General features: G+C 40.7%; 1 protein-coding gene across 1 annotated transcript in view; it reads left to right on the top strand.

Annotated features, from left to right (window-relative positions):
- The window catches only part of ptprt (protein tyrosine phosphatase receptor type T), a 438297-nt gene that overhangs the window by 299963 nt on the left and 126004 nt on the right, over positions 1-12330 (top strand). The window contains exon 18 of the mRNA XM_078247539.1: positions 7960-7992. Within this exon, the coding sequence (XP_078103665.1) occupies positions 7960-7992 (33 nt within the window). The remainder of the gene's footprint in view (positions 1-7959; positions 7993-12330) is intronic.

The raw sequence follows: 12330 nt of genomic DNA, 5'->3' as shown, positions 1-12330 counted from the left end.
AACAGCTGTATTCTCAGTTACGTGACAATCTGCCAGAAACATGTTGCTTTTAAATCACTTAAATAGTAGTTTCAGCACCGTTTGGCTTAGCTATAAATGCCGTTAGCATCGTGGCTAACACTATTGTTACTTAGTTTATGACAAATCGTTTTGGCTGTGCTTTCTAACATGACGTCATTGTGCGAACCAAGCAACGTTAGCCTTTACAACAGAGCCGCTTTAATACACTTGTTAGGTGTTTCATTCCAGAGTTCTCTGTTGATTTGTGTTTGTCGCTGTGTGCTCGTGGTGGAATATAATGTAAACAGAGAGCGGCGTGCCAGAAATACAATGCGCCATGACGTAGGTCCCCTTCAAGGCCAGGCTGATGTTGGAAGTCCCTCTAGTGGACAGAACGTGTAACAACAACTTCATGCTTATAGTGGCATTGACAATGCATAAGCCTGAGTAGTGTAGTACATATTTATAACAGGCTGCATATGGACATTAAATATTCAAATATTATTTGAATATTTAAAAAAAATAACAAATGAAAATTGAATGGTATTATAGAGGAAGACTGACAGCTGTACCACATAGTACACTTTAAATGTCAAACAAGGTTAGTCTTTGTATTCTTTCCTTTTGACATTGCTTTTTATGTACCTACTATTGTCAGAATCAGCTTTTTAGGCCAAGGACACGGTATTCAGTCAGGGAGAAAAGGCAAGACACTATGTGCTTTCAGCCAGCAGATCTATTCTACATCTTTCTGTAATGCCACATAAGGAAACACATATATATATATATATATATGGTCTGGTTATACCAGATACATTCCAGTATAGGAGAAGAAAACGCTCTGGGTTGTTTGCATTTCTTTAAACCAATCACAATCGTCTCGAGCGGCGTTAAGCTCGGGACACAGAGACGGTGGCTCTGTTAAATAGTCTCAGGGAAGGAACTTGTTTCGGTGGAACATTTGCGCCCCGCAAAATAAAACGCCACATACAATATTAAATGAAGTTAACTGTTCACACAAAACAGTAACTTGAGCTATTTAAATTAGCTGGATACATGGTTAAACCTAACTTGCTCTTACCAGTGTTTCACCGTGTGTACTTCGTCCACAGCAATCCCACCAATCGGTCCCAAAACGTCCCAGTTGGAGACTAAACGGCGTCAACATATTATTTGTACATCTTTACAATCATTCCCCGAAAGAACCAAGGAGGCCTGCCTTGTTGCACCATCCAAATTTTCTTCAAAACTTGCCGTTTTCAGCGTGTAGCTTGCTAGCTCGAAGTTTGTTGTTGTGTCCTGTAGCGAAGGGATTTTGAGAATGGCAACACACAGAGAGAAAGGAAGGTGAGGGGCAAAGCCTGACATTCTTTGGCATGTGGGATGTCAGGCTTTATTCTGGAAATGCACCAGACTAATAGTAAAGTCAAATGACATGCCCGTCCACCCACACAGTGGCAATGCATCTGATAGATACTGTACTGTACAGTATGTTAGTTTAAAAGCACCTACTAGCAGTACGCTATAGCTTTTTCATGACATACACAAACACACTTGGGCCTAGACATTCACAACAAGGGAAACTTCATGCACAGACAGTAACACAGTTAGGGAAACTGGCAGATACCTTATTGGTAGTCCGAATACATTACATCCATTCCAAGTGAGCGTAAAGAGGATGGGGAGTCAGACAGGGCAAAGGGTCAGTTGGCTATGCTAATCAGAGGTTACCACAGACTATCCCAAACACCAAGAGGATAAAACAATCTATCAGAGCTAGAGGAGGAAAACTTTGAATATGTAGGTAGAGACTTCAGAAGAGGCTGCAGGTAAAGACTATAGGGGAGCAGAGGAACAGGAAGGCAAAAGGAAAATAAGGGAGGAAGGAAGAAAATGTAAGAGGTTTGGGAAAATATGAAGAAAAGCATCACTGGTTAACCTAGGGGTGAAATTTATATGCTAACCAGGCTAGCAGGGCAAAAATATACATAAAAAAGGTCAATTAGAGGCAAAACACAACCACAGTGGATGTAGGAGAGAGAGAGAGAGAGAGAGAGAGAGAGAGAGAGACAGAGAGAAGAACAACTATGCAGGAGAAGAGGAAGGAAAGAAGGAAGCAGTCGATCTGCTGCTCAGATGTTCTCATAAACTCAAGCTAACCCGAGGCCATCAGTCAGGGCTAAATATCCCATACAGGTCAATTACAGGAGTCATGGAGCACAAATTAAAGTATGAATGAAAGAAAGAAAGAAAGTAAAGCCAAACAGATATAGAGATGATCATGGCATAAGGGAAGAGAATAGAAAGAGGACATTAAAAGGAAGTTGCAGAGAGGAAATGCGAAAGTTTCCAATGTAAAGATGAGTAATCAGAAAGAAGGAAATGAGGAAGGAAGACTTGCAGATGCAAGCAAGAACAACGGCAGTATAAATGAGTAGAAATACCACAAAAAAAAGGTATACTCTAATATAAAATAAATAAATAAATAAATAAAATATGTAAAGTAACAGAAAAGTTTCTGGCAGCTCGTTACCTGGACTTTGGCCCGTAATTCAAAAATGGGAAATTATGTGTGTAGCCACAGTTAACATGCAAAAAACACAGAGCATTTTCAAGCAAGGCCTATATAAAATTATCTCATAGAAAGCTGCTCAGTTAGTAAACTTTTGAAAACTTTGAAAGAAACTTTAAAAATATCGAAAAAAAAAGCGCCAAAATGATTGAAAAGAGCGTCAAAATCGACGGGAAAAAGTGTCAGAAAGGCCCAAAAAGGGACAAAAACCTCGAAGAAATACGCCCAAAATGTTGACAAAAATGACCAAAACTTTGTAAAAAAGCGTCAAATGCAAAAGAAGTGACATCTTTAGTCTCCCAAAATCAACCTCCGTGGCCGACGAAAGTTGTCGGAGCACAAATTATGCAATTCGAAATGCGAAAAAAACACAACCGTGAATTACATTCTATGGACAGTTTCTGTTAAAATATATGGCCATATAACTGTTAATACAGAGACATTTCTTAGAGTGTAAGGAATAAAATGGTACCAAGAGATAGTGAAGAGAGACAGAAGATAACTGATACAAGGAATGAAGACAAAGAGTTTGGGACAGTGGGAGGTTTACCATATCATAGACCATTTTATTAGGTCATCTATGTTTCATTCCACGCACTTTAGCCAGTCGTCCGCGTGGCAGAAAAAGTGCTTTTTAAATCGTAAAAACGTGTTTTACATGCCTTTTAGAGCCCATAAATTATTCCGTGACAAAACTTTATGGGAGGTGAGCACACACAACTGTCCACTTAATCTTTTAGAACGCCGTTACACATATTCCAAATAGACTTTATCTTTCAAGTAAAGCCAGGGGATGTTGCTAATGATGTCACGTAAACGTGAATAACGCTGGACGCGGCTGAAGTCTTAATGGGGATTCTGTGTTTTTACAGCCAGGTGGCCCCGAGGGCTCAAACAACCAGCACCGGAGGATACACTTTTCATAAAAAGGTTGAGAGGAGAAAGGATAAATAATTAATGTTACTGAAGCTCCCTAAACACTGGCTGCTTTTTTTTTTTTTGCGCGACGCCAGAGCAGCAGACCTCGACTAAGTCATTGAGAAATGGTGACATCTCCGGACCTGAAAAGTGATGGGGAAAAAAAAAAATGTTATTTCAACTTTTTTTCACCCCTATTTCCTTTCATCCAAGCTCTTTTAAATGCTGACCCAGCAGACATATTTTGTGATGTTATTTCATTTGAAGCTTTCATATGGCTTTCATGTTCATGGCAACCTTAAAGTAAGAGACAAAAAATGATGGATATATTGTGCGTATGGCTCTGTGAGGCACAGATCTGCTGCAGTGCCTCTGCTCTTTCACATTAGCTGCTGTATTCTGGCCTAAAGGGGGCTGCACTTGACCCTCAGAACATTAATATATCAGCAAACAAATACTTGCTATGTAACGATTTAGTGGAGCAATGGCGTCCTGAGCAGAGAATGAACTCACATTCCCTCTGTGTGTGTTGTAATCTAAGATCCTCTGTTCTTTGTCTTGATAGCCGGTCGGGCCTTGCGTGCATGTTAGTGCATGTGGCCGTGAAAAAAAGGTCTGTATTTCACATATACAGTAGGGGAGCTGTCTGTGAGAGCTGTGTGGAGACGATCCCAGCCCGCTCTTCTTTTTTTCCAGTATTTCTAGTGCAGCCCCTTTTAAAGATGCATTTGTGCGGAAACGTCTGAATTATTAATTCCACACGTCACCCAATCTAATGCACAGAATATGTGATATTTTGATAGTGGCGACTTCGATTTTGTAAGTTTATTTAGTGGAGACAGCGTGTGTATGTTTTTGTGTGTGTCAGTCTGTGTTGTGTATGTCTTCCTTGTGAGCAGTGATCTTTTTTTGTGTGGTTGCATAAAAAATAGGAGTGCCATATGTCAGGTCAGTGCCATATCACCATCTGTGTGTGTGTGTGTGTGTGTGTGTGTGTGTGTGTGTGTGTGTGTGCTAATGGCTTGATACTCCTCCTTGGGCAAATATATGACAGGGGTAGAGCCATGGATTGTTACACACATGGACACACACACACACACACACACACACACACACACACACACACACACACACACACACACACACACACAGTTAGAAAGAAAACGACAGAGGGAGAACTCCAGAAGGGTCTGTGGATGGTTGCAAACACAGACGCACTGCTCTCGGCCAATCGCAGACCAAAATATTTCCTTCACAGTTCTGACTCTTCGGTGGCCTTGACAGCAACACTTTCTTAAACAAAAAAAAAAAAAAAAAAACGGTTTCAGGCTAATTTTCAACATTTCTGAATGCTTTTTACATGAATACACCTTCCCAGCATTACCAGAGCCTAGATATTTTTCGACAACATCTGAGTCCTTGCCTGCTGAGAAGAGAAGGCCACCTCCGCTCAAGATGACATAACATGCAATAGTGGGTAGTTCTGCCAGAGAGAACACGGACAAAATGTAGTAATATCATCAAATGGTCCTGAACAGCAAAACTGTAATGTTAAAGTATAGATATGGATTCACATAAATGTGATGCATGAGACCTAGTTTTTGTATTTCACAAATGTTGGTGGAAGTAATGTGCTGTCATGTAAAAGGCTGAGTAGAAGCTGAGATCTGAACAGTTTGTCATTATATCCTAAAAAAATGTAAACTAGGGACAGGATCTTGTTATTCTCGAGATGAGGCAGCATTTGACATTGGTAACTAATTTCTTTGTAGATTCAGATTATTTATACAAAATGTAAATCAACAGATACATTATGATACTGCTCCCCAGCAGTATTTAAAATAGTTGAAATGAACCCCACCTTTACCAGTTGCAACATTAGTGATACTAATTCATGATACTAATAGTGACGTAACATCAATGCATCACTAATTGAAAATTAGTTATATTGTGTTATGTGAAAGTCTGTTAATAAAGTCTCTTAATTTTGGTACTCTCAGTATATTTTGTTGCTAATACTTATGATCTTTTACTTGAGTACAGTTTTGGATTACAGACTTTCACTTGTAACAGAGTATTTTAACACTGTAGTATTTCTACTTTTACTTAAGTAAACGATCAGAGTACTTCTTCCACCGCTGCTGTAAGGGCACTGCAAGGAACATGTAGCTTCCGCTAAGCTTCTTTAATGGTCCAATATGCATTTTCTCAATGTTTAGTATTTTTTTTTCTTTCAGTTAGTTTAAACACGCGTGTACACGTGCACAAGAATCATGCTTTTGCACGAATTGTCGCTGCCAAATCGTCCATCCATTAATTTCTGCATTCAGCCTGATCCATTTCAGCTCACCAGTCCCTCTCCTCCTCTGTTGGCTCTTAACATCTCAACAACAGTAACGATAATAATAAGCAAACATCCCATGGTTCCATCTGATATGTTTCCCCATAGACATCCTGTCACTTTTCCCCCTTTTTCTTGAATCAAACCTCAATGAATAAGTGAATACATTCTTATTGTTCTGAAAGAAGAATGACAGTCAGTCAAATACGTTTTGCGGTAACACTTTACTTGAAGGTATCTACATGAGAGTGTCATGACACTGTCGTGAACACATGACACTGTCATGACACATGAACCCTAACCCTAACCCTAACTTGTCATGACAACAACCACAGGACACTTAATGACAGAAGCGTTATGTCATCAACGTTTATGACTTGTTTATAACGTTTATGACACGTTCATGACAGTGTCATGGCACTCTTATGTAGAGACCATCAAGTAAAGTGTGACCAGTTTTGCAATCGTAAGCGTGTGTCTCCGACTGAAAAACTCAATTTGATTAATTTGCTTAACAGGAAACCGTTTGAAAATGGATTTCATTGGAGAGCTCCTCACAGCTGGAGATATGCTCGACATTCTAGTATTAACATTGGCAGAGTGGATTCACTGGTCTTCTCTTTGAAGTCTGTTACGACTGGACGTAACTAAAACTTGAGACGGTAGCATTTCAGCATTTCACCATCACCGGTGATGACAGGATGTCTTCAGATTCTCAGGCATTCTCAGGGTTTTTCCTGACTCAGAATGGGCCTTTTTTTTTTTTTTTTGGGGGGGGTGGACTCTGGACGATAAAACTGAGATTAGCGCTCATATTCAAGTTTATGTTCTGAGTGTTGTTGAACGCTTGTTTGGTAAATCTATTGAACACATTCGGAGAGGATTTATTTTTTTGGTGCTGGTGATTTTCCTTTGGGGCTGGCTAAAACCTCTTTTGGTGGGGGGGGTCAAACATTCCTCTATGCAGGAAAAACCCTGATACTGTAGTGGTAAATGGATTTTCCCTGCTCAATATGGCTTCATGTCCACTCCCAACCTCTCTTTACACCGCCGTTGTTTTCTCTGTAGCGTGTTCCACCTGTCGTAGTCTCCATGTTTGAAACTTGATAAACCCTTCTATCTTGATACATCACTTAACAGCGCTCACACACACACTCACACACACTGGCGCACTGCGCGAGTTTATGCTGCAAGAGAAAGTCTGCTTTCCAACCCGTATGGGGCAGGTCTGATCTGTTCATGGCTGCCTTAGCCCTAACAATCATATTAAATCAGTTTTTCCCCTCTTTAGCCTGTCACAGCTCATTGTTGTTCACTGTTCTCCAGACATGCACACCGATATACGTGTGTGTGATGCCAAGTGCAAAATCCATGTTAAAGAATTAGCCAAAAAAGGACTGTGAAGACCTAAAGAATGGGAGTTCAGCATGAATTCAGCCTGGGGAGGAAATGTTGTATCCACAGAAAAGAAACAACAGAAATGCTTTCAAAGTCAGCTTTACATTTTATACAATATACCCAGTGTCAACTGGCGAAATAATAAACATATGATGCAGGGCCAAACGGAACGTGGGGACGCAGAATTTGGATTTTAAAGTCAAATTAAACTCAGGGGGGGGGGCGCCTGGGTAGCTCACCTCGTAGAGCGTGCGCCCCATGTGCAGAGGCTGAGACCTCGACGCAGTAGCCGCAGGCTCAATTCCAGCCTGCGGCCCTTTGCTGCATGTCACTCCCCCTCTTTCTCCCCTTTCATGTCTAAGCTGTCCTATCAAATAATGACCTGAAATGCAAAAAAAAAAAAACTAATGTGAATCTAATTTTTTTTATTTCTAAAAAATAAAATGAAACTCCACCACAAGCAGAAAAACAGTCCGCCGAAATTCCGCAGATTTTTAAAATTCTGGATCACCGCTGACAATTGGAGTGAAAAACATCTGCAGATTCCGTTTGGGCCTGCATATGAGGGAATGGTAAGAAGGAAAGATTACAGATGTCTCAGGTTTGTTATCACAGCCTCTTTGACTCGAGTCTCACGCCCTTTAATGTCTCTCTCTATCTTCCTGTTTCCTGTCTTTGGCTCCACCCCTTCCTGCCCCGCCCTGTACCTGCCTTGCCCCTGCTCCGATAGAGAGATACACACATGGAGAACTCTGAGCGTGGGGTATTGTATGTTTACTTCTAGACATCAACGCATCCACTCCGTCCCTCACTGGAACTATCACCTCGCCCTTTGCTGTGGCTTTCAGCCGTTCCAAGTCCAAATGCATCTTATGACTAAGCCTAAACCTGGAAAATGGATGTGGTATATCCAGTATTAATGTGATGGAAGAGTTACATTCTAGAGAAATACTTTTCCATGATTCATTAGCCACAACAAACAAAAGGCCCAATCAGTTTGACCGACAATTTAGTCAAATAGCAATGCAATTTTGTTAAAATTTTGTGCTACTTTTTTGACTTTGAATAAGTGGGAAGAAGTCTTTAAAAAAACAGACATTTTTTATTTTGAATGGAACTCAATTTTACCTTGGGACAGCACATATCCTGCCTTCCCTTTTAACAGAAATAATGCGCCAACAGAGTGCACATTCACATGGTAATTGGTATGGTTACATTCTCCAAATTGTTGAAAAAAAGAGCCCTGTAATATTCTGTCTCAAGCAACACTCTCAAGATGTTTTAGGAGCTAAACATCCTTTTTCTTTCAGAATGTTTAACATGAAATACCTCATATTTTATAATCTCTGTGGCACACATGTACAGTGATTCCCTCCTGGCTGTTTTAGCACTGAGAAATGAGATGATATGCTTCTCTCGCGGCCATTTAAAAGCCAGGTCCGTGTCACTAAAGCGGTTGAAATTTAGGTTCTAAATCTAATGCAAGCTGTTATAAAAGTCCTCATTTATGCACTTGTTTTTTTTTTTTTTGTATCTTCCCTGTATTAGCATCGTTAGCGTACATTCTTCTATGTTTTCATTAATGGCTGAAAACTCACCTTAAGGAATAAGTCCTATTTGAGTGAAATATTGAGGTGTAAATGGGACTTTTAAAATGGCTTAGTGTGAGAACATTATTAGTTAACAGTGAGACGTGTTAACTAATATAAGATGCTTTTGGTATACCTTCCCTGGTACATGTGATCATTGATTTCATCTGTGCGTCATAGTTGCACGTCATCTGTGCTCACTGATTCATTTCGTTATAAAAAGAAACAAATATCATTGCATCAACGTTTACCTCTCATTGCCTCTGTACGGTGGGGGGGGGGGATGTTTGGGTTGTCTTTTCAGATACTTTCCCCAAGTCATTTGCTTTTGATGCATTGTCAGTATGTATGCTATTTGCCAAGATATCGACACCTGCAGCCACATAGACAGGAAAGTCAGACAGAGAGACGGGAAGATAAGATCCTGCTGCTTTCTATGGTGGGATGGCAGGTGGGCATAATTGATTACGTCGCACCGCGAAGCAAACGACCACGCAGGAACGTTCAGAAGCGAGGATGGAGCCAGCAATCCGCCCCCAAGTTTTTTCCGAAAAAAGGTTAAATAATTAATGCAACTTTGTAGGTCAGAAAAAAAAGATGTGTTTGGCTTTGACAAACGGAACAGAGGTGGGAGATTAAGAGGGAGATATGTGGTATTAACTCACCGAATGAAATGCGATGCTTCACAAATATCTCCACCCACACTGTTCTGGGCTCAAAGACAATCCACTCTGTGCCCGACACGGTAGCTATCTTTTTGGAGTCACTTATCTCTAATAAAAAAAATAAAAATAAAAAACAGCCTGCATTTAAAGCGGCATACATCTCTGTACTGGAACACTTCCTTCTGTGAAATCCATTTGATTTGTAAATCCGACGACAAGAGAAAAAATGATGAAAAAGTGATGAAGCTCAAATGTTGTGGTTATTGTGTCGGAGATTTTAAGGGATTCTTGTTCACTCTTTTAAAAAAAAAAAAGCAGAGTGAACTATTTACCAGAGGGGAATGGGGGCGTGTTATTAAAGGTGCAGTAGGTAAGCCTTATAAAACTAACTTTCTGTCATATTTGCTGAAACTGACCCTATGTTCCAGTAGAACTACATGAAGCAGGTCATTAAAAAAATATAATAATATCTGGCTCCTCTGGCACCACCTACAGTGCGATTTGCAAAAATCCACCACTCCCTGTTCAGATGCACCAATCAGGGCCAAGGGGGGTGTCTAACTGCGTGTCAATCACTGCTCAGGCACACGCATTCATTCTCCCATGTGGGGGGAGGGGCTTAGGAGAACGTTTTGAGCTTTAGCGGAAAGCGGGGAGGGACTGAGAAGTTGTTGATGTTCACATTTTTTGGCTCAGTCCTGGATCTTCACCTTCGTCCTACCTACAGCAGCTTTAATATGGCCTAGCAGGACGATGGACAAGTGGTGAAATTTGGAGGTGATATTGACAGTGATGGCAGTCTGGTCACATGCAATGTCATAAAACTAAAAGCCACACTGTCTAAAAAAAAAAAAAAAAAATATTCAAATAGAAAAGAATATTTCTCCCCGATCCAACATTAATTGAAGATGAAAGACTGATAGGAACAGTTGTTTGACATTGAAGTAGCGCTGTGTGTTTTAGGGTGTGCAGGTCATTGTGAATGGCTTTATATTAACTGGGGTTTTAATTCCCACTTTCCCAAAAGTCGTTTATTGAAGAAAATGAAATGTCGATGGTCTAAAAACTCACTTTAACCTCAACTAATGAGGTTTTACTTTCTGGAGCCCTGCTTTAACCTTAAGTCTAGCTTTAACCAAAGTCGTTGCTGTTACCAAACCTGGACTCCAACCTTCTCCAATGTTGTTTTACTTTGTTAAACTATCAACTTTTTCATGTGACACAAAGTCCAGTTTCCTAATGCTATCAATAATTCAACGGCAAAAATAACACTAAAGTTAGTGGGATGATGGAAAGAAATTGGGTTGGAGAGGATTGTTGTTGTTGATGCACAAAAGAGAGGCACTTTCATTTGATTTTCTTTAGCCTTTTTATGACCGACATTCATCCTTGAGGAGAAATATGTCTGAAAATGCAAAGCTGTGACGGTGGATTCATTAGGAAGGTTTTGTAAGATGTCAAATTACCCCCCCATGCACCCGACCCAGTCTACAAAGTCGCAAAGTAAATGATTAACCTCCGCACTGAGACAGCAAAAGGACACATCCTCTTTCCAGACAATATACTGCACCCTCAGGGGCTTAGTCTATGACAAGAGAGAGGCGATTAGAGATGTATGTCAGCCCAGGGAATGGACTCAGGCTGGATCCACTGCACATGGCTGGCTCTTACAAGGCCAAGTGGCCTGAAGTGTGTGTGTGTGTGTGTGTGTGTGTGTGTGTGTGTTTGCTTGCAGTGGACTGAGACTTTCATTCTCCAAATTGGGGAATATACTGTACATAGTCACATGCACACACACTATAGAGCCCTGAGTGCTTCCATGCTGACAGATGCTAAACTTGCACTTATTCACCGATAATTTGGTGGTGTTACTGTAACACACACACAAACACACACACACACACACACACACACACACAGAGCTGGACTTGACCCTCCATTCTGCAGATGTGACACATGGTTGAATAATGGACTCTGCTGCTTGCTGAGATAAATGCTTGATGGTCCACTTACAGCTCTGTCATAATGGATGATGGCCGGCCTTTACACGCGCACACACCGATGTACAAACTCTCACGTACTGTATGAGCACAGATGTAAAGTGGTACATGGAACAAGAGCGCTTCAAAGAACAATTTATTTACAACCTGGGACTTATTTCCATGCGTCCCCTTCATTCCTGTGGGGTATGTTAACATTTTAACCTCCAATTTAGGCGTGGATGCACGGCTAGACACACCTGTAGGCTATACTACAGACTGTCAGAGCAAGCAAAGCAACCTGTCAGACTGTCTGACAGGTTGTTAACCAATCCACTGTTCAGCTAAAGCCCAATTATTTGGAGGTATAAAGGAAGGTGCAAATGCAGTTATTATTTTACTGCTTGTGTTTCACAGATATGGTAATGTGGGAGTAGCTCTTCAAAATCTTTGGTAATAACATTTCCCTGTCAAAATAATGGCTTAGTGTCCAACTATGGATTTGTTTGCAGCCATGTAGGATCAGTGATGTCGTTTGCCCCAAAGGAACCCATGTGATCAATAAAGCAGTGTCTAATGTGGTTGCATCATCACAACTCAGCAGAGAAGTGAGTAAGCAAAATGTTTTCATAAAATATATATATTTAAATGCATTATTCGCCCTATTTTAACGATCTAAGCGCATGGCGCAGGTGCGTTTAGGCCGTGTCCAAATCCACTTTTGCTAGTTTGACGGCGGAAAAAAGGGTCCGTGCGTCGGGTGCATAGTTCAAAAGGGTTGTACTTAGTGTCTTCATTAATTCGTAGGTGTGTGTTTTGGGCGTAACATGCAATAAACCAACCAGAGTGTCATCTCCCATTCCCTTTA

The sequence above is a fragment of the Sander vitreus genome, chromosome 4, assembly GCF_031162955.1.
Source record: "Sander vitreus isolate 19-12246 chromosome 4, sanVit1, whole genome shotgun sequence".
NCBI classification, from domain to species: Eukaryota; Metazoa; Chordata; class Actinopteri; order Perciformes; family Percidae; genus Sander; species Sander vitreus.
The sequence above is the reverse complement of the archived record's forward strand: the minus strand, read 5'-3'. Positions and strand labels throughout refer to the sequence as shown.